This window comes from Xiphophorus maculatus, chromosome 15 (assembly GCF_002775205.1).
Source record: "Xiphophorus maculatus strain JP 163 A chromosome 15, X_maculatus-5.0-male, whole genome shotgun sequence".
NCBI lineage: Eukaryota > Metazoa > Chordata > Actinopteri > Cyprinodontiformes > Poeciliidae > Xiphophorus > Xiphophorus maculatus.
In genome coordinates this window covers 2,138,429-2,161,247 of record NC_036457.1, presented here as the reverse complement: position 1 = coordinate 2,161,247, position 22,819 = coordinate 2,138,429, and the positions used below count along the sequence as shown (strand labels likewise).

Here is a 22,819-nt window from a genome sequence, read left to right as displayed (position 1 = left end):
AAATACATTGCTGTATTCTGGGATTCAAGACAATTGAGGCTGCTGCTAACTAGCAGCTAATATGCACTTGCTAGCTAGCTAACCAAACAGCGACAGGCAAAACTCATCTCCATTGGGGGTAAAACCGGAGAAATGTTGACGTTTTTCAACTTTACTGTCACATTGCACACGTGCCTCTACGTGTTTGAGCGCGAAATGTCACAATTTTAGCTATTATTTCTTATAACATAGCAGGATTACCCCATGTGGGTTTTTTCTGTCTTAAATTTAATTCAAGGTGGCATTAAAAAGTCTTGAATTGAAACATGTTTCCAGAGCAGCCCCCTGCATGGCCTCCTCAGCCTGGCTGTAAGACTATTTTAAACCAATGTCATTAACAAACTAAGTCCCAGGGTGCAGACGAGCTTGTTGCAGAACAATATTTCAGGCCTGGCCTGTAGGCCTTTGCACCCATTTTCTAAACAGTTCCAGCGAATGCTCTGATTAAAAAGCTATTGACCCGGCGCATACTGCGAAATACCACCTCGGCATAGTGTGCTCATTTTTTTTAATTACAGCTCAGGCGAGTCTCGAGTACCTAAATGTGCTATTAGGATGCAGCGGGCTCTTGTGCTGCTCAGTGGTGTGAAAAGAGCAAGAGTTTCCCTGGGCTAGACTGCAGGGCAGCAGCTCACTGGTCTTTCTGCATCTCTGAGTGGATGGAGGAGCAGCCAGCTCACCAGAACCATGAATGAGTTTAACATGAAGGAACCATGCCAGTGAGGCACCATCAATGGATTATTCTGGCGATTAATCGGAAAGATGCGAGTAAACAATTGCATTTCTTTTTTAAAGAAGAAAATAAACATCTTATTGCATTAAATGTAATAACATTTAGCATACACTTTATCATTTGTAGCAAAACGGAGCTAAAAAATTGTGAAATTGTAAAAAGTTCAGCCTTTTCTGCTTGATTTAACATCAATACAGTTTAGAGCTGATGTGTTGATTAATAATTAGAGAGTAAATATGCTTAATAGGAGATGTTACAGAATTTGAACTAAAGCAAGCTAAAACTATGCTCCATTATCTCTCTGAGTATGTTGTTGTTGTTTCAGAAAATGGTCTTTTTCCAAATCTGTATATTCTAGTTAGCAATTAATCGATTAGTAACGATTAATCGTTTCAGTCCTACATGCCAGGTTTAATTCGACATCTTATTTTTCAGGATTATCTTCATTAAATTACCAACTCTAGTTCTCTGGTTAATCCAAAATGTTAATAAACCTCAAACATGAAATTTGGAGTCAGTGAAAGTGCGGTTGGTAAACAGCCGAACTCTTCACCAGGCAGCTCTCTCCTCTGTGGGACTTACAGTCCAATTACATCAGCTGTCTCCCTGTCTCTGTTTCCTGCTGTCTGGATCTTTACGTCTGAGCATGAGCAGCAGCCAAAGTTACTGCTGATGTTTTTTTGATGATTTACTGCTTTCAAGAACCTATATGTGGATTTTTTTATTCATGTTGTTGAACTGTGAAGATCTGTAGCTTTGATGTTTTGTTTTGTTTTTTTGACACGTATCTTTGTTTACCATTCAAGCAACATTACATTTAAAATACTTTTCTTCTCTGCTGAGCTTCTCTTTATTATGTCCAAGTTGGGTTTTTTCTGCTTTTTCAACCAAAATTACCAAACTGTCCTTTTTTCCCACCTGTTATGTTTTTTAACTCGGCAATTAAACGTTACCGTAGAACCTGTGGATGAATTATAACATTTTTCTCAACTCCATGAGAGATTTTAAGCCTCTCTTGGCTCTTTTTTTTGTTCACAGCACAAAATATCTCAAGTTCATCTCCAAATTATTTATAAATTCCTTTGGATTGTGCTGCCTTTCTTTTTTGCAAAGCAACAACAAACATAGAAGAAACATTGTTTGCATAATTATACAAAAACCAGTAAGCCCAGTTACACAAAAACCAGTAAGCCCAGTTGGTTGGGAACTGGAATGTTGGGAATAACCAACATTACACAAGCATGTGCTTTCCATGATCTATAATCTTGTTTTAAACTCAGTTAAGTTTGTCAATTGAGTTAAATTGCACTAAAAAAAAGTCATGGAAGTATTCATCTTAGTTTTAACGTTGTTTTTACCTTTAATTACACCCAAGAAGAGTTATAATTTATAGTTTTAGTCTGTTTTATTAAAATTTGGGTTTTTTACTTATAAACACTTATTTTATGTCTCCAAATAAACCATTTTGTACTAATATCAATTTGTCTTGATAGTTAAATAATAAAAGTCCTCAAAACTGTTTACTGTTAATCTAATGTTGTATAATGTTTCATTATATTTTGGATCTGGTTTATGTTTATAAAACAACCAAACTATGAAATTAGTTTCCTTTTATTTCCAGTTTGGAAATGGAAACAACTCTAAGTAAGCTACAGAAAATTACCTTTAACATAGTGTTAAAAAATTTACATATTTAATATTTATATGTTTAAAATTATGTTTTGTGTATTGATATAATATTATACATTATATATTCTGTGACATGTATTGTTATATAGATGTTTATTTCTGCATCTCAGTAATTATAGATGTATATTGAAGAATAATATAAAAGTGTGGAAATTAAAAACAATGTTGTTCTTTTCAGACCAGCTAAAATTACCGACTCTTAAGTTGCAAAGCATTGTTTTCTTGTGTGTGTTTAAATGTATGTATATGCATTCTTGTTTTGTTTTTATTTTTTTAATTGATTTGTTCAAAATAAAGAAGGAAATCTAATCTAAATCATCAGCTCCAAAACATCCTCAAAGTGACGGATGGCTTCTTTACATACCTGGAAGAAATAACCAAAATTGCAACAATATGAAATGGTGAATGAAAAAATAGAAACAAGCCGAAACACTGATAGAAAAGGGTTTGACTTTTCTGCATCAACCATAAATAGTTGAATCTTTCCTCTTTGGCTGGCGTTGGTTGACCTCCAGGAAGCAGTGGAGGTCCCACTGTCGCTGGCTTAAACAGTTGTTTGCTTTGCCAGGAGGGGGAACTTCAGGGCCTTTATGGTCTTTAGCCTTCTTGAACTGTTTGAAGGAATCGTTGACATTTTCCTTCAGATGAAAGCTGTCAGGGTTACAGCTCAGCGACGGGGCAAATCCTCCACTGGGAGGTCTAAACGCCGCTTTACTGGCTCCTTATCACACATGCACTCTCTGGGAGTTTCATCTCTGCTTTTAGTTTGTTTTTCAGGAAGCACAGTGTTATGAAATATTTATCATCATTAGCATCAGATCATTTACTGTGGCCTATATTTGTCCAGCTGGTAATTCCCATAGAGGCTGCTGACGTGAATGAATGGACCTCCAGTAAATGAGGTCTGTTGGTTTCCAGTAAACTCATCGCTAAGCATAAAGCACTGATGTTTAGTAGTGTGTTTTTATTCTGCAAAAGCAAATAAATGTTTGTTTTCAGTCATAAAATTTAAATGTAGTTCAAGGTATGTCAGAACTCTTATACAGTCTGAGAAAAGTGTGGAATTTGATTTAAGCATTTTCTGTTCTAAATAAGTGTAAAAACAAAAATAAAATATGGAATAGGTTGTTTTTCCAGATTTAATGTTTTGACCTGATGTCTAAATGGTTTTACATCCATACAGACTCTAAGTTTTGTATTAGTAGCTCAATAGTAGCTAAAACATCCTGGGAAAGAGAAACTAAAGTCTGGAAAAATCTGACATTTTGATATAAAAACAAATGGAAAAGCTAAAACTTCTTAAAAGAAATGCTCTTGGGTGAAACAATTAAAATTGGTGAAGTATTGATTTAGCTGTTTAATTGATATTTACACTAATGTACCAACAGTTTCATCCATTATTCAGATTTCTAGTAAGGAAGCACCAATCCACTTTTTTCATTTCCGATACAGAAAAACGTTTTTTTTTTAAACACAGACATAAATGTACTGAATTACAAATTTATTTATACCAGTCAATTTAAAATAAAAAATAAACTGACAAAAATAATGGATTAGCTTCCTTGGTCAAACACGTAAAAACTAAACTGCAAGCCTTTAAAACGGTTAAGAAAGTGCATTTAATAATTGTAATCTGACCTTATGGTCACCGATACTGACCTTAACGTCTCTAATTCCTCCCACTTCCACTTTTCTCTCAGTAGATAGAAATGCAACATTTTTCAAACATCGAATATCGGAATATCATTTTTATTCTTACTAATCAGATTTAACTGCTAATCCCAGTGTTTCAGTCATAAACACTGATTTATTATGAAAATGCCTCTTAGTTTATGTTTATTCTGACACAGATGATACGAACTGCAGCAGCAAACCTTTAAACCTTGAAATTTTCATCTGGTTGCTCATGTTGCAGTTTCCATCTTTCCTTCTCTCCTATTTCTGCAACTTTCTCACATAGGTGGCAATTTTCTATGTAAATTCACCTTCCCAGCTCTTTCTTATTTCCGTAGCGGCGCTGTCAAAAAAGGTGACTGTCAAAGGTTTGCAGAGTCAGCAGAGATCGTGCCACAGGACACAAGGGAGCGTTTTATCAGCGGTTGATTTGCTTTGCATATCGTATATGGACGCATATTGATGGTTTGGGTTGAGAGACACTAACAAAAACATCAGATCCCATCTTTCGCTGCTGGTTTTAGATGGTTTCTTTGCAAGTCATGTGACATTTGTTCATTAATTCAGTTCAAATTTAAAAACAGTTTATTGATCCCAAAGGGAAATTAAATTCAAGTTCTTCAGAGTTGTTGTAGATATTGATGGCCGTTGGCAGAAAAGATCTACAGTAGCAGTCTGTATTACAGCGCATTTGAAGAAGCCTCTGACTGAAGACAGTCTCAGGAAGAGCTTAGGGATAGGGTGGTGAATGTTTTCCTTCACTTTTAATTTTTATGAAGAATGAAGTTGGTTTTTTTGCAGATTAACGCCGTCAATTCCCATTTATTAACAACTTTTCTGAATTTATCTAAGTTTTTATTAACTGGAAACACAAACTACTTTTACTCAAACGCATTCAGCAAAAATAGGAAAACAATGAACCCCAAAAAGTCAGAAACTGAGGATTGGTCTTGTGTTTCTTTATGTTTTGCATCTACAATAATTTTGATTTTTACTTTAGTTCATTATTGGCACTAAATGTTTGCTTTAAAATATTTTTTGCGGCCTCCCAAGTTCATTCAATGACTGATTTTGGCTCTTGTGGCAAAATCAGTGGCTTAAGAGCTGCTCACTGAATCACAGAGATAATTCATTGCAGATAAGCCTGTCGCAATATTCAATAATCAATAATCGAAAGATAAATTAAAACGAGCTTAATAATTTCCATTTGTATGATTTCATCGTTTTTCTTTTTTCTCTTTATTTCTTCCAAAACCTGGATGATAAAAGTTTTCAGTTTGGTGTTTTAGTCTCAACTAATCCATTTTTTTGAAGAACAATTTTGTTTACAGATACTTCATAATTAATTTTATTTGTTTTGTTTTATTTTGGATATTTCAGACATCTTTCAGTTCCAGTGTTAAATTTCCATGAGAATTTTAAATTTGTTGTTTGAGAATCTGTTCTTGCTTTATTATACAATTATATTACTTTAAAATTGTCTCAAAACAACACCATCATCATTTATCGCAATAACTTGTGGGGTAATTTATCGTCCAGGAAACTTTATCGTGACTAATTACAGCTCATGTTTGAAAATAAATTCATGAAATTTACAGTGAGTTTAATTCTTCTGAAACTGTGACGCGCTGCAGCTTGAAAGGCTAATTATAAAGTAAAGAGCAGAGCGCCCCCAGCTGCTGAACTGGGCCTGGAGGGCTGATGTCTGGCCTGTGTTGTGTTAAATTAAGCTAATAGATTATCTGGCACTCTGCAGTAACATTTGCTTTTTTACCCTCTAACTAAACAGAGCTGCATTCAACTTGGTCCAAATAACTTTAAACAGTCAGGCAGAGTTTTCTGCTGAGAGAGGAATTTGTTAGAGCTATTTCTGAGCGAACTGCACAAATTTGATAGATTTTAAGACGGAAGGTCTGACTTGCTGGTTTTGGCCAACAGGAACTCTAAATTTAAAGCTTTTTCTCATGTAAAAGTGACTAAACCAGTTAATTTTATATCTGTGTTTTTGCATTTGATGACTGTCGTCCCTGCTATTGTATTCACAATTCAAATAACTAAATTGTTATATATATATATAAACTACTTTTTAAAAAATCATTTCACATCATAATCATATCTGACGCCTTGAATTGGCCTCTTTCTATTTAAAGGGGCAGTGTTACGCATTTTCCAGACACACAGTACCATTTCATAGCACAATAAAGTAAATATGTTACCTTCAGTTGTTTTAAAAATACTGTATCAAAAATGAGTTAAATTTGCAATTTAACGCCTTGAAATTCTCTTTAAGAAGAGAAACTCCTGCTCTTTCTGACAAGTGTTCAGTGAAATAGTTCCTATAATAAGCTCCACCGTGCCCAAGGTGTTCGTTAATTGCTGCTGCCACTAGTCTAGAGGAGTGTTGTGTGAATTGGCTTTGCTTTGTATGAGTAAGTGCTTAGGCGCCCTCGAGTGACTGAAACGGGAGATCAAATCCTTTAATGCATGAAAGAGTCAATGCAACACTCCAGGTTTGTTTTAGATGTGGGTGTAAAATTATAACATCATTTAAATGCTCAAAAAAGTCAATTTTGTTAAATATTCCACCGCCCCTTTTAAAAAGAGTCGTTAAAAGTTTGGAATTTTAAATTTGAAGTTTGGGAAATTAACTTTTTTGCATACAATGAAAGGTGATATGCTTGTTTTTTTAATCACAATGTTCAGTTGGAGCAGAGATTCAAGCCACTGTGAAATGCTTCCGGACTTTTACCGGCACTTCCGGGTCATTTAGACGTACAGCAGAGAGTAACCCAAGTGTTAACCCATCAGATGCTTATAGGCACCTATTATGTTTCCTTAAACAGGGTAGAATAGGTCTATAAGCTATATAAAACGTGTATATTAAATGTTTTGCTCAAAATTATTCTTAGATAATGAGTTTATAGTCTGCTCGTTTTAGGGCGTCTTGTCACTTTAAATCCACATGAGCTGCTGCTGGCCATGCCCCCCAGCTGAATGTTTACACTCGCACATAAAAATGGCTGCAAACAGACATGCAATGATACAACCATTCATCTTTGACAAGCAGCAGTGGAGCCTCCTGCACAACCAGCAAGAATGCAGCAAGTGATTTCTGGATGGAAAGACGGCAACGAAACACTTGTCTAAAACCAGCTGACCAAAGGTGCTGGAGCTCCACTTGGGTTGGAAGGTGACGAGCTGGGCTCACTGTTGCTAGGTAACAAGGCAAGTGGAGGTTTTTGAAACGGCTTGTTTTCCAGACACCACAAAACGTTATTATTACCAAAAAATGTTTTTAAGCGCTTGAAATAGAAACCCAAATCGAAGTACATAAATGTGCAAAATGTGGATTTTGCATAATTAAATACCTTAATTACGCAAAATCCTTAAATACCTTAAATATGAATATTTCACCTCCTGCTGAGAAATGTTTTACATCGGATAGTGAGAGTAGGAAACCATATCTTCTGCTTAACTGTTATTCTGTAATTTGCATATCAGATTAATTAATTAACTGAAGTTAATAATTAGATATTTTTCCCCCATTTCCTTTCCTTTACTGCTCCTTCATCGATTACAGATCCCGGTGTTGCTTTTCCCCTCTGCCTGTCCTTGTGGGGCTTTTTTCCCTTCTTAAGCAATGAATTAAACCCAGAAAGAGGCTGAGGACAGGCTTTGACAGAGAGCAGAGTGGAGTGGAGGACAAGAGCAACCATTCACACAACAGCAGGCTTCTTAACTACTGAAAGCTGTCACCTCCTTAGAGTGCTGCGTGTGTGTTGGATAAGCCTCTCCAGTGCAGCTGCAGCCTCCAGAACGACCTCCTTCAGCTGACGCTAAGTCTTCCCCGCCTGTTTTCTTCATCCTCAGTCGCTTTGCATGTTCTGAGTTTAACAATCCTGAATCCTTTACATGCAGCTACAAGAAAACAAGAAGTGATTTGTTCGCTGTTTACTGTAAATTTGTTAAGTGTCTGAGTCGAGATGTGAATTTCATAAAACTGTAATCAACGTAAAAACTATTTGGAAAACTATTGAGCGCTTTTCAAATATACATAAAGGCAAAACATTTTGATTTAATTATTTTTATCCCAACCAAGGAAAGCTAAGATTTATTCAAGATATTTTAAAAATAAAACTGACTAAAAAACCGAAATACTGAGCAAGATTAACTTTATATTGGAAGAAAAATACAAAAAAAAGTTTATTTTAGAAATAGCTACGTAGCTGAATGATTGGTTCATTTTAAATGGCTTTACAAATAAATAGTTTTCTTTATTCTGATTTATTAATGTTTTCACAATCAAGGAAAGCTAAATAGATGCATTCAAAACAGGATATTTTAAATAAAATTAACTGAAAAACACAAATACTGAGCAAGATCTGCATTATATAGTGAGAAAAATACAAGAAAATAATTAATTTCAGCAATAGTTACATAACTATCTCAATGGGATTTTACTGGTAAGATAGAGAAAAAAAATCTAAATTGGTTAATTTCAAATAGCTTCACAAATATAAGAGTGTTTTTCTCAAAATTAAAGAAAACTGCTGAACTTATTTTTACTTTCGGTGCCTCAGGTCCGAACTGAACTTGCAAAGAAATCTTTTTCTGTTTTCTGCTCCTTTTTCTTGGAACAAGTTGCAGAAACACATAAATCTAAAGTTTCTGTTCTTACTGATTTTGAGATGGAATCATCAGGCTCTAAATGCTTTAAATGGCAAATCTTTTAACCAATTTATTTGTTTTTGGCCTGGATTCTCTTGCAAAATAGATTTTAGATCTCTGGGATTTTCCTGGTGAAAAAAATAAAATAAAAATAAAGCAGAAAAACATTCCAGAATACTACATTAACAGTTAAAAAAGCAAAAATCACTGATTAAAATCTAAGCACGAATGGTAGATAAGATTTTAAATTTTGTGTCTGAGAACGGGAAGACAGCTCATTAAATAAGACATAAAATAAAAAATAACCGGCCCGAGTTTAATAATTGAACAAATAGAAGTGGAAACTGAAGCACAACAGACAGAATAAGAAAAAGGAGAGTTGACACAGTAAATCTTGAGTAATAGGTGAACATCAGAGGAGAGATGAGGAAGGAGATGACAGAGGCCGGAGGGCCCCCACTTCATCCCAGCGACGCTGCTGTAATCTGGGCCACATGTCCCACTGGGCCTGCTGGTCACACAGCGTCCAGGCAGAGTGATTCATCTTAGTTAGGAAGCTGTCCGCTCCACTCTCTGTGGACTGCAACACGTAATCATACCAACACAGAACCTGATGAACACGCAAACCTTACAGGTTTCTGATGCCTCCTCACTGAATTACATCCCAGCCGCCTGCTGTACGTAACCCTAACCCAGATCTGAGATTTATTTATCACTGCAAAGCTTGTTCTTCGATTTAAAGAAGAAAACTGGGAGGTCAGCGATGTCGAGTGGAAGGTTATGGCTCTAATAAATAAAAGAGAAATATTTCTTAATCTACTCGTATACGATCTATTGATTCAACTGTTGGCTTTCTATTTTTCACAAAAACTGACATTTTCAGGGACCTTTTACAATTTTAGCCATGAAAATATGGCTGCAACTAACAATAACTTTACCAATCAATTATTCTGACAATTAATCAGATAAAATAAACTTGACACATTCTACATATTGTCATTTAGCCACCTGAACCGTTTTACACAATACATTAAAAGATTAAAACAAATAATTAATTTTTTTTATTAAATAAGAAAATAAACATTTTAGTGATTAAATTGCAGTTGCATAGCATTCCTGTACTGAATTTGAACTGGGAAAAAACTGAAACAAAGACACTCGAGGAGTTTTTTTCAAAACATATTAACATGCAAAGGTGTTAATAAAATTCTGATCTTAATTTTGCATTTTAGGTTTATAAGATTATATCAACATATGATACAGCTCTGACTATGTTTTCTTGTCTGTATCCATGAATTAATTGATTACTAAATGAACTGACAATAATTTGAATAATTGATTCATCACAATTAATCTGATTAATCATCTCAGCTCTACATAAAATACCATTAAGGTTCAGGCATTAAAGCGAATTCAAGTCCCTCACAGGATATTATTAGCATGCAGAGTTTGGATGCACTGTTTGAAATTTCCCACCAAAAATCGCATCGAAACAAATCTGATGCAATTGCAATGTCCCAAATACATGTTTTGCCATGACGGTTGGGATTTTCTGTTGTGCAGCTCTGGTTTAGATTTTTGCATTTATGATATTTTTGATCCTAAAGCAGCTTTCACACTTTTCCTATCTTGCCACGTACGCTGATGTACTGAAAAACACATGGTACATGGTTCTAAACATGTGCCTACGTTCTGAATAGTGCATGTGTGTTAGGATCAAGAGTGTGTAATTCACAGTGTTCTGCTTCGTCAGGACAAGGTAACTTATATTTAAGAATCAACTTACAGCCTGGGAGCAAAATTCAATGATGTTGGTCAGACAATCATTGGCCAAAAGAAATAAAGTATTCAGTGAGTTTTATTTTTAGTTTCAAGCATCCAGCATGCCGATGTGAGTGAAGCATCTCTATTGCGTAATGCAAGATTAACTCATGGCATTGAATCATGTGGAATCATGTGAAAATGGATCTCTTATCATATGACCTTGTTACACCAGCAGTAAAAGCAAATATATACTGTGTGATTGCCTTTAGTCAGTTTTTGATATGGATAGCTTAGGAATTCGGACGATTAATCGAATCAGTGGTTATTAATCAATTACTAATACAATCGTCAGCTAATTTGGTAATCAATTAATTAACTGGAGATGCAAATAAAAGACCATTTGCTGAAAGAACAACATATTCAGAGGAAGAATTAAGCCACAACTGTATAAAAAATTATATATTTCGCTTTTAAGATAAAAAAAAAACACCTTTGTCTGTAAAATTGCTTCTGCCTAAACCTCCTAAAGTGCCAGTTTTAGCTTCACCTGGTTCAAATTCTGTTAATAAGAATCTCAGATTAAGCACCTTTTGCTATCAAATTATTAATCAGGTAAGTGAAAATGTATTGATGTTTAGTGATCCTTTCACATGCTAAAAGTATTTTTGCATCCTTTGCTATAAATGATCATTCGTCCACCAAAGGAATGCTGTTATTCCATTGTAGTTAACATTTTTTTTTTATATAAAAAGAGAATTGAATTGTCTGGTTGCATATTTAAATGTCTTTATAATATTGTAGATAAAAGACTTAAGTGATTAAATGAAAAATATAATGAAAAATGTTAAATTAATTGATAGAATACTTGATTTGTCGGACGCTGCGGTGATGGATAGGTGCATGATTTTAATACCATCCAAGCAAAACAATATTTCGTCCGTCCCTGCAGCAGAATGTCTTACATTTGTAAACTGAATACCATTATGTATTAATATTGTTCTGACATCCATTTTACAGTTAATGTCTAACGTTCCTAATTTAAAATAGATGTTAAAAGGAGTGATGCAATGCCGTGTAAAACTTGCTTTTGGGCCAGCTCTTTGAAATATGTTGCCTCCAGCAAATTCTCCCTTTTAAGATCTGATGTCTCTTCTTTCTTTTTTTACTATTTTCCAAATCACTGCATTCTGCTTTCAGTTTGTACGCTTTCCCCGTCTCTCTCTTTTTCCTGCTCGTAAACGTTTGTCGTGCATCTGAAGCAGCCAGCTGATGTCTTTGGGGACTGAATTGTCACATACTGTTAACTAATTTATCTATTAACCAGGATTAACTCTGAGAAACAAACACACTGTAGTGCAGCAGTAAATCTTCTTGATGGATATTTTGTCACAGGCACTCAGGTGTGAAATGTGATTATCAACATTAGCCTTTCCTAACGGCATCAGCCGCGGGTTTTTGAGTGTGTTCCTCAGGTTCTGTATGATTCACTCACTTATTAAAGCTTGTTGTCAGCTTGCTTGATGGCCTCGGACTCGGGCTGTGTGTAATTCATTCGTCTGTGCGTCGCTGGGATTTTCCTTTCCCTCTGTGTGCTTCCAGCATTATTAAAGACATTAATCTCTGGCATCTGATGTCTTGTTACGACACGGCGCGGCTCCCATTTTGTGCAACATAAAACAGAAATGTATTCGCACATCATCCTGAACTTAATCTGCCTTGGAAGTCTGGAGATTAAGGAGGAAAATTGGATTTAGGCTCCATGTTCGATATTTTCATTTATTGTTTGGCGTTTGTTGATCTGATTGCAGCATCCTTTGGGCTCGGTCGTTCTGCTGTGGATGTGATGACGTGTTTGCAAATGTATTTAATGAGAGCCAGTGGGCTTTTTTTCTGGTAAACACACTCGAGAAGATGCACTCTGACTATCCTTGAAGTCTAGCAGGCGTGCTTAATGCAATTTCTTTAAAGAAAGAAAAGTTTAACAGCTTTATTTTATCTGAGAGTTTTAAATTCTGCAATCTGTTGACTGCTTTCATGTTTCCTTGCTTGCAGGTATATTGTAGCAGTTATTGGCATTCTCCCTTCAGATTATGCTGTATGTATTTCAGAGTATCACTCTGGGTGGCTGAAAGTTTTATCCATCTAATAAACCCAGCTTTGTTTTTTTTATTTTCTGTCTCTGCCGCAGAGCACCGTCTGCTCTCTAGTGCTTTAGCAGATGGTAGTTCCTGACAGCGTTACTCTGAAATTAACTCTTTGGTTCACATCATTCTGTTGGTGACGGCAAAACTCAAATTCAGATGTTTGGTTCTGACATAAAACCTGCTAGTGGTGTTATACTACATGTTACAAATTATGGTACAGATGTCACTTTTTGGGTTGAGTCTGTCTCTGTATACAATGTTTTTAGGTAATGTAAGACAGAAAAGCACTCCACACCAAAGTAATGCTAGAATAATGAATAATGCCATTTATAAATTTAAAGAAACTGCTTTGATTTCCATCAATAAAGAGCAAGGAATATAGCTGTACCCATTTGGCATTCCAAGTGAACAGATAATATTTTGAGTATGGAAAGCCATTTGAAAATTTATTGTATGTTCTTGAAATTTAATTAATGTGTTTAGCCCACTTTAATCAAACTCTAGTTCGTTTGTCTAGAAAGTCCATGTGAATGCTAATCAAACCAGAAAAGTGAAGTCTGGTCCGTCTATAATCCTCGGTCTTGGTTAAAGTGAGTTTTGGTGCGGTTTGAATGCGTATGTGAACGCCAAGCAGATCAGAGACTGCTCCAACAGCAGGAAGTGGACTATAGCGCAGGGCATTCTGGGTAAATATAACCAAAGCAAACATTCAAGTCCAGCGCTAACAGGAGAAATTACGTGTGGGTTTTTGCCAAAGACAAAAGAGAAATCCTACAACCACTAGAATTTGATGCCGATCCTTTTTTTTGTTGTTGTTGTTTTGTTGAAGGAAGTTGAGCTCAGTGTTTTCTACAGAGGTTTTCATGTTGTTTCCTTCAGTGGTTTGTGGTGCAGAACCTCCTAAGGAGACACTAAAGAAATCCCTCTACATTCGACTCCCGGTATTCACTGGGTCTAGGGATCACAACTGCTGATAAATACATAAATATATCCTCAAAAAATGCTTATATCTGCCTATTTTTATAGTCCGAACACTAAATATGCATTAATATTTTCTGTTAGATTCTATTTTCTGTCTAAATTAGCTGAAAACTGAAAATATTTAATATGATTTTGGTTTTCTTTTTGAAATTATAGTGTTGTTTTAAACTACTACTACTTGAAAGCAGAAATACTGATCTGTAACTAAGGTGTAAAATTAGCCTACAGGTTGTCAGTTTTGTGTTTCCTGCCTCAGGATGTTATCCATTTTAATTATGCGGATCCCACAGAGTTCCCTCAGTAAGGTTTTCCACCTAGTTTAAGTCAGGTTAATGATTAAAAGAAAAGCTACTAAAGCCTAGAACCAAAAGAGTGGACGTTTCTTCACTCAAAATGACCGACTAGAGTGTGTTTTACTCAGAAATGAAAAAATGAATTGGATGTTTCAGAGTGCAGTTGGCTGAAAACGTTTTTAGTGAATTTTGCACAGAAATAGTGTTGTGCAGTTGGGTAATGTTTCACCGGAGTGGCAGTTTTTCATACTCCACTGAGAGGAAAAAACATTTAACGTGCCTCTCAGTCTCTGAGTCCAGAATATAGAAAAAATTACTTTCATCATATCTTGTTCTAGATATCTGGAGAACATTTAGAATTTTTTTATATGCAGAGAAAGTTCACAAAGCAAAGCCTGAAGCCATCCAAAATAAGTAACAAAGACAAATACTCTAATCTGTTCATCTTCATAAATATATTAGTACTGAGACGATTAATTGGATAATCTTGAATAATTGATAATTGAATTAATGGCCATTTTTGGCAATGACAGTTTTATTTTCTCATGCTAAGTTAGTATAAGCAAAAAGCTTAAGAGGTTAATTGAAATTTTTTACAACTGTGCCATTTTTAAAAAATCTGATGAATCAATTAATTGATAATAAATTCTTATAATAATTGTTAGTTGCGGTACTTGAATACATATAATATTTATGATTATTGCACAGATTTTTTTTGGCTGCTTTCTGTTCAGAAAACAGCCACAAATCTCGGCTGAATGTTTTTCTACAGCCCATTTCCATCATGTTGCTTCAACCACTTTAGGCATTTTTGGTGCTTTTAGTCTGTGATTATTGTCAGGGTTGTTTCATTTTCTCATTAACCACAAGCCTGTTCGCTTTAAAACTGCATTTGTTCAAAGATGTGTTTGAATCAAAAATGTAAACGTGCGTCTTTGCTTGTGGATTCTGTACATTGCTGTTATCTGCAGAGTATTTTTTTCCTGCCATCCGCTTTCAAAGAAACGCTGTAAACTTGCCTCATTGTTTTGACGTGCAGCCCCTCTAGAGCTTTTTTTTTTTTTAAAAGCAGAAAACGTGTCCTCCAATCTGCCCCCGTCTTTCAGACTTTGCTGAGTGGTTCGTCCCTGGGGTGGATAGCTGCCAGTTTAGTCTCTGCTACTTCACACCTCTGAGTGTATTTGTGTGAAAGACGGAGAACAGAGAGACACAGGTCACAGAGCTTCATGTTTGTTTTTTCTCTCCTTCCAATCTGAAAAATTCAATCTCAAAGCTGGGATCAGATAGTTTCTTTTGCAGGCTGGAGTTATAAATAAGTAGCTTGGCTGATTTAAAATTGATTTAAAAAGTCAAAAGCAGGAGTTAATAAAAAAAAGTGTCATTTTACCTCATGGCAGTGGTCAGCTACAGCAGCTCAAATAAAGCTGCTGAATTGCCAGCAGCTGTGTCAAACTGTCGGCTGCATGTTAGGGCAGAACTCACAATATCTTGACATTTTTACTGGGCCTGTGCCTGGAGCTAAATATAAAACGTCTCTCTAAGAAAGAGACACCGAGACCCCTCACCTAACACTGCTCCGAAGTCTGCAGAGCAGGTTCTTCTCCGACAGAGAAGTCTGGTTTGATTACAGCTGACAGTACAGGGGCCTCCACTCTTATCACTGCCCCTGGAAAAAAGCCTTAAGATAACACTACAACCACACTGAAAACGTTTGGAAAATCAAGGCCATACATTTAGAGGTTGAAATAATATATATATATAAATGATTAATTGGATAAATTGTGATTAATCGATTGCAGCACAGATTTACAGAGGCCTCAACACGTATAGTTTCCTCTGGACAAAAATCCTTAAGATAACACACAATCTCACTGAAAATGTAGAGAAAAATCAAGAGTATACATTTAGAGGTGGAATAAACACAAAGAAATTATATACATAATCGATTAATCACGTAAATCGTGATTAATCGATTATGAAAATAATCAACTATTTCAGTAATCAATAAATTTTTAACTGGATTATACTGAAAAAACCCTTTTTCTGAATGTACAGCATATTCAGAGCTGTATTTAAGTTAAAATTACACAAATATATACATATTTTGCTTTTAAGATTAAAAAAAAAACTTTCTTTGACTGTAGATATTTTCTACCCAGAAATCCTCAAGTGGCAGTTTTAGCTTCACTCGGTTCAAATTCCTTAAAAATAATCTCCTAAGCACCTTTTGCTATCCAGTTGTTAATCAATCTAAATAATAATCGACATATTAGCCCTACACTGTATTGATAAGTCAGTCAGAAAAAAAAGGTTTTGTATCAGATTTAGATTTGGAGACTGATTTGGTCATGAAAATTAGGAATCCCAATAATTTATTTTTCCCCCTTAAGTAAATGTACTGAAAATAAAAGTTAAATTTCTCTGCTACCAATAAATGTGAAGGGTGCTGTATTGTATGGATTTTATGTTTTTAAAAGAGAGAAACAGAGTTTTATTCTTCAATAAAGAAGAATAAAACTCTAAATTCTGAAAATTTACAGAATTGTGAAAGTCTAAGTACATTATAAGGAAGTCATCGTTTAAAACTAGATCAGAATCGATGTTTAGTGCAGAAAAGAGTCTAGTTGATTATAAACATCTTTTCATTTGTTTAATATTCATGAAGTTATTTAAAGCAGCGCAGCGTCCCTGCAGTCGGCTCTGAATCGGAGCCGAAGGTTACTCCGCATGAAAATGTTACTTTATGGCTTCAAAACTGTGCAGAGTGATATCAGTGCAGAAAAAAATACAACATGGGATGTCTCATTCAAAAAGAAACTACAAAAAGATAAAGAAATAAGATAAGATAAGAGTATACATTAATAACAGAAAGGAGTCAAAATCCTTCAGGTGAGATTTAAAGTAGTTGCTGAAATTCTTATTTGTTGTTTTTCTTTTACCTAAAAGAATATATTGTAGTTTAGAGAAACTTGGATGTTCTCTGTTTTAAATTTTTAAAAATTTATAATTTTATAGTTGAAGCTGGGATATTTTCTGACAAGTCAGAAATTTGTAAGAAGAAATCTTCAGAATTGTGACACAAAAGTCCTCTAAGTTTTAACTTTTTACTTTTCAACAGAATATCCACATTTTTTTCTCGTAAAAAAGGGAAAGTTAAACTCAAAATTTCTGAGATTTTAGCAGAACTTTTCTCCTCCTTGGACATTTTTTTCTTTTATCAGCAACCTTTAGCCTCAGGGTGTTTTCACACCTGGTAGTCCAGTAAACTCAGTTCAATTTGATACCAAAAATGCAACATTTGCTACATTGTTACCTGGTTCACTTTCACACTGCACTGTCAAAGAACCAAACCTTTTGAAAAACTTGTTCACCTCCTTGCCTGTGGGGGCGCTGCATCAAGAACTACTGAAGGAAACAACATGAAAACCTTTTAAGAAGATACTGAGCTCAACGTTCTTCATAAAATGAAAACAACATTGGAGTAACATTTGTAGGATTTCTCTCTGTTCACCGGTAAAAACCTCAAGCCATTTTGTTCCCTAAGGGCTAGCCTAGCATGTTTGTTTGGTTGTATTTACCCAGAATGCCCTGAGGTGTAGTCCACTTCCTGCATTTGGAGTGGTCTCCAGTCCACTTGGTGTTCACACAAGCCACGCCAGCGTTTACTTAAACTGGTTTTCAGGCGGACCAGAGTTTGCATTTTTGGTTTGATTAGCATTCACACCTCCACAAATGAACTGGACTTTCTAGGCAAACACACTAGAGTTTATCTTGATTTTTCTCAACAAAACACAAAAGCTATTTCTCTGGCTAGTAAGATACAGCTTCCCCTCGCTAAACTCCTGTACCCGTGGAGTCTCTTTTCTCTTTACTGTTTGTATTTAGTTATTTTTAAAGCTGTGCTGGAGAAAATACAAATTTGTCTCCTGCTGCAACCCTTAGATAATCAAACACTTTTGTTTTTTCTCAGGTGTTCCGCAGGAAGGCGGTGGAGCTGGGTGAAAAGCTGCTGCCAGCCTTCAAAACGCCCACAGGCATCCCCTGGGCTCTGCTCAACCTCAAGAGGTAAAACACTCACACAGCCCCGGCGGTCCACTCCGGCGACGCTCCGTTTTGATGGTCTGCTGCTTTAAAGCGCCGTGTGGTCTGCGGCTCGCCGCTCTCACTCACCGAGATGTTTTGGTTTAACATGACGGCGGCGCCCCGCCACACACACGTTGTTGTTGTTTTCCCCGAGCGCTCTCTGAAGGTTACAAACCTGAAGGAGGTTTTATTAATACGCCATGAAATGCTGACACACAGTTTCCCCCGGTTTCAAACACCACAAATAAAGATGGAGAATCGTTTTGTTGGTCGTCTTCCATCACTTAGATGTTTCCATCTGACTGGTGTCACCATGTTTTTCTGAGCTTAAATAATAGATTAAACGTAAGAAGAAACGTAAGAAGTCTTCCCTCAATCTCTACAAACTGTTTATTAAACATGAATTTGCTTATAAAGCAGCAGGAAATGTAATACACTGCAAAAACACAAACTAGTTTCTAGTGAAAATATCTTAGTTTTGTCTTATTTTAAGTGCACTAACTTACAAGTAACTTTTCAGCAAGAAATGAGTTTGTTTTATGTAAATAATACCTTAATACTGATGAAAAAGTTCCAGTTCCAATTGCAGATTATTTAATTTAGGACTAGAGATTTTTCCCATGTTTTAGTTAAATAATCTGCCAATGAAAATAGCACTTTTTCACAAATATTAAGGTGCTATTGACTTGAAATCAATAATTGTTTTCTGGCATCTTATTGCTTCATGGAGAAAATATGAAACTGAATTGTTTCTGATAATTGTGGACAATCCCGTCATTTTTTAACAGAAGTATCTTTACATAGGCATTTGTTAAAGTGTCTTTGATGCAACATCTAAAACAAAACTTTAATTAAATTACTAGTTTTAGGATTCAAAAATGATCTGTATCAGTATATTTCTATGTGGCCACCAGGGGGCGCTGGAGAGATGAGGAAAAAAAAGTGCACAAAAAAAGTAATTCCACAATTTTTTTATCCTAAAAGTTTCATAATTTTTTTCTGCTTTTCAGTCATTAAAAAATAAAATTTTAATTAAAATAATTTATTTATATGTTACTTCTGATGCTCATTTTCTGCCAGTCAAATTCATTTAGCTGCGTTGCTCCTGAAGCTAGCTTAGCAAGCAAGAAATGGAAAAGTTTCCGACAAGAAAAAGAAGAATTTTCTGCCATCTAAAATAAGACAATATGAGGCAGCATTTATGCTAAATTAATGCAATAATTATTGAATAGTGAATAAAAAACATTCTAAAAGTTGATTTTCTGTGGGTTTAGAAACTCCTGATTTAAAACATGTTAATATTCTATATAAAAGATGAATTTGCTTGAGTCTCTGAATAATTTTACAACAGTGAGCAGGAGTAACAGATTAAAATCTAATTTTCATGACTTTGTTTTAAACAAACTAAATTCTCATGTTGGACTGAAGTCATCCTGCTGACTCGACTCCTCCGGTCTTCTCCTTTTCTGTCGAGAAAGATGCAACGTTCTGCTATTTGTTGGCTTTTAATTAAAAGGCAGGTTGTCATGACGATAAATGTGCTGTAATAAATTAATTTCCATTGTGCCTGAACGGGTGAATGGACCCCAAAGGCCCCCACGGCCTCCTTCCTGGAGAGAGGAACGCCCTGGGGGGAGAGACGTGTGTTTCTGCAGGTGTGTGTGTGTCTTTCTGAAGTTATGTGTGTGTTTCTTTCTGAAGGCGTGTGTGTGTGTGAAGGTGTGAGTGTGTTTCTGCAGGTGTGTGTGTTCTAATGTTCATGGGATTCAGCTCAGATCTGTGATTCCCCCCCATGAGGTTGCAGCAGATTGTTGTAGATGATGACTTTACCTGCATGACTTGATCTGTGATATTTTGCACACACATACACACACACCCACACACACACACACACTCCCATGCAACAGTCACAGTAACATCAGAGTTGGGTAGTAACTAGTTACATTTACTCAATTACATATACTTGAGTAACTTTTTTATGTACTTTTAGGAGTACTTCTGCTACTCTGTACTTTTTACTTTTACTTAAGTAATTTTATTATGAAGTATTTCTACTCTTATTTCAGTAAAATGTCTGTATTTTCTACCCACTGAATGAAGAACAAACATGTTTTAACCAAAAGTTCACCAGACACAGACACACACCTGCAGTTTGTGTTGAAGTTTCATCAGTTTTTTATTGCAAGAAACTGATTTATAAAATGTTTATTTTGTTTGATTTTATTTGTTTTTGTTACTTTTATGAATTATTGTCGTTTTGTGCTTAAAATACAAAAATTTCCACTTAATTTTACATTTTTTGATTATGTAATTTTTAAATATGAAATTATAGTTTGATCAGTTACTCAGTACATTTTACCAAATACTTTTTTACTTTTACTTGAGTACTTGTTTCATTGGCAGATTATTTCACCTGTAACATGACCTTTTGACCTTCTCATAAGTGAAATAATCTGAAAAATGAAACCAGCATTTTTGTCAATGTTAAGGAATTATTTACTCAAAATAACTTCTTGTATCTTGTTTAAAAATACTTGAAAGTTAGTTTTGTCTTATTTCAAGTGTAGTAAGATATTTGCACTAGAAACTAGACAAAACGACTTTTTAAATAATTAAGGTTTGTTTTGTTAATTTAAAATGTTTATTCATATCTCAGACTGACCCACAGATTGATCCCTGCAGTTTGAGATTTAATGAGATATAAAGCTGGAGAATATTTAGAGTTTAAACCTAAAATAATTCTGAATTAATGGTTTAAAGGTGAACCACCTTGTGTGTAACCTTCAATTATTCCCTGCACACGTTTTAGTTTCTTCTCACTTTCTGGTTCGTCCTTTTGTCCTTTCTCTCCTCCTTTACTTGACCCGATTTATTTTTTTTCATCCTTCGAAGTTTGTCTTTCTGTCCTGCAGAGGACGAACAGCAGCTCCAGTTCTCAGAGGTCAGACCTCAAACTTTACCTGTTATTTTAACTCCTGGAGTCAGTGTTTACCGGCTGTAATGCTTGGCTTTGTTGTTCGTAGAAATCAAACATTCCCTGTGATTGTCATCTTACATGTTCTCTGCAGACGGCTGATTACAGGTTTCACCTCTCTGCCTCTGTTATTGGTGCCGTGAGAGTCGAGCTCTGCAATAAGAACTTTGTTTTTCCTGAGATACAGAGACATGGAAAAAGTATTCACCCCCCTTACAGATTTCCTCCATTTTTGTTTTTACCACACTTTAATGTCTTGAAATCATCAAAAAAATATGTTTATTAGAAGCAGATAACGAGGAAGTTTTATTAGTAGTGACCTGCATTTGAAAACTCAAGTTTTTATGGTGAAAGAAACTTTCACTGATGCCAAACTAGCCTAGCTGTCAAATCATTATTTAGCTGGAATTAACTACATTTTTTTTGTTTACATACCTTATATTCTCGTAAATTCAGTTCAAAATTGCAACATTTGTTAAATTTTTCAGCTGGTGTGGTTCACTTTCATTCTGCATTGTGCGAAACCAAACAAGCCAGTTAAAAAAACTGTTCCCTTCCTCCCCTGTGGGGGCGCTGCAGCAAAAGTCACTGAATGAAACGACACAAAACCCTCTGAAGAAGACACTAACTGCAAATTCCTTCTTCACAAAATGTAAACAGAATTTAGCGGTTGTAGTCATTTCACCTGTTAGTGATAAAAATCTTATTTAATTAAAACAATAAAAAGTAAGGGCAAGTTTACACCATACCGTATAGTTATTAAAAAAAGCTCTAAGATTCAGAGAAATGTGCATCTGAGTCGGATTATTAAATAAAATAGAAAATGTGCATGTAATATACTAGTAGTAATAATGCATTTTCAAGTCATGTCTGCAATCATAAACGTAGAAAATAAACTTTTAGTTCTATATCTAAATTATTTACTGATTTTAAAAGTTGAGTTTATTTAATTCAGAGATGAAACTGATTTTATGATCTGAGTTGTGTTGCTGTGAAATGTTCCAGCTGTTGGATCTTATGAAAGGACTCTAAATTAGTTGTAGTAGTTTAAAAAAAATAAGGTTAGGGAGTTATTTTTAGAGATTAGAGATCTGAACTCTGTGTCCAGTTGATTTATCTGCTGGATTCACCAAAAACGAGTTCTAGTTGGTCCCTTGGAGAGGAGCGATAAATCAAGGTTACGTCATAAAGGGTCATAAAGCCAGCCCCATGTTCCCACATCCAACAGACTTTTACTTTCTTTTTCTCTCCAACTTCCTCGCCTCCTTTCATCGGTACGTGAGCTCATTGATTCCTGCTGGCGCAGTGGAAATTGCTACTAAGATCCACTGGATTTGTCCCAGTTGATCTGCCCCGGGACTCATGGCTCATTAGAGCAGATCTAGAAGCACTAAAGCCAGATGGACAGAGGTGAAATCCTTACAGCGTTCACAAGAGAGACCAGACGGCTGCAGTCAGGGTGAAAAAATTCCTAAACATGTTTAGTTTAATCTTTAGTCCTTGAAAGTGGCCCTTTAGGCTTCCTTCAACAGGCTGGGTTTGGTCTGGATGGTACAGCAGCGTATTAGGGATGTTGTAGACAGAAAAGAAGAAAAAAAAAGAAGTATTAAATTTCCACCAAAACTCAAATTTCGAGATTAATCTCAGAAATTTTCTAGAAAAAACAAGAAAATTTCTTATTTGAAAAGTCGAATATTTTTTACTTTTGAAACTTAGAAATTTACATGTTATTTTTCTAGAAAATTTCTGAGATTAACCAGAAAATGTTAGTTTTTTG

The 22,819-nt window shown here is 35.3% G+C and overlaps 1 protein-coding gene across 1 annotated transcript in view; it reads left to right on the top strand.

The window, feature by feature from the left end:
• man1a1 (mannosidase alpha class 1A member 1) overlaps positions 1 to 22,819 on the top strand; it is a 70,254-nt gene that overhangs the window by 23,874 nt on the left and 23,561 nt on the right. The window contains exon 3 of the mRNA XM_023348024.1: positions 17,956 to 18,050. Within this exon, the coding sequence (XP_023203792.1) occupies positions 17,956 to 18,050 (95 nt within the window). The remainder of the gene's footprint in view (positions 1 to 17,955; positions 18,051 to 22,819) is intronic.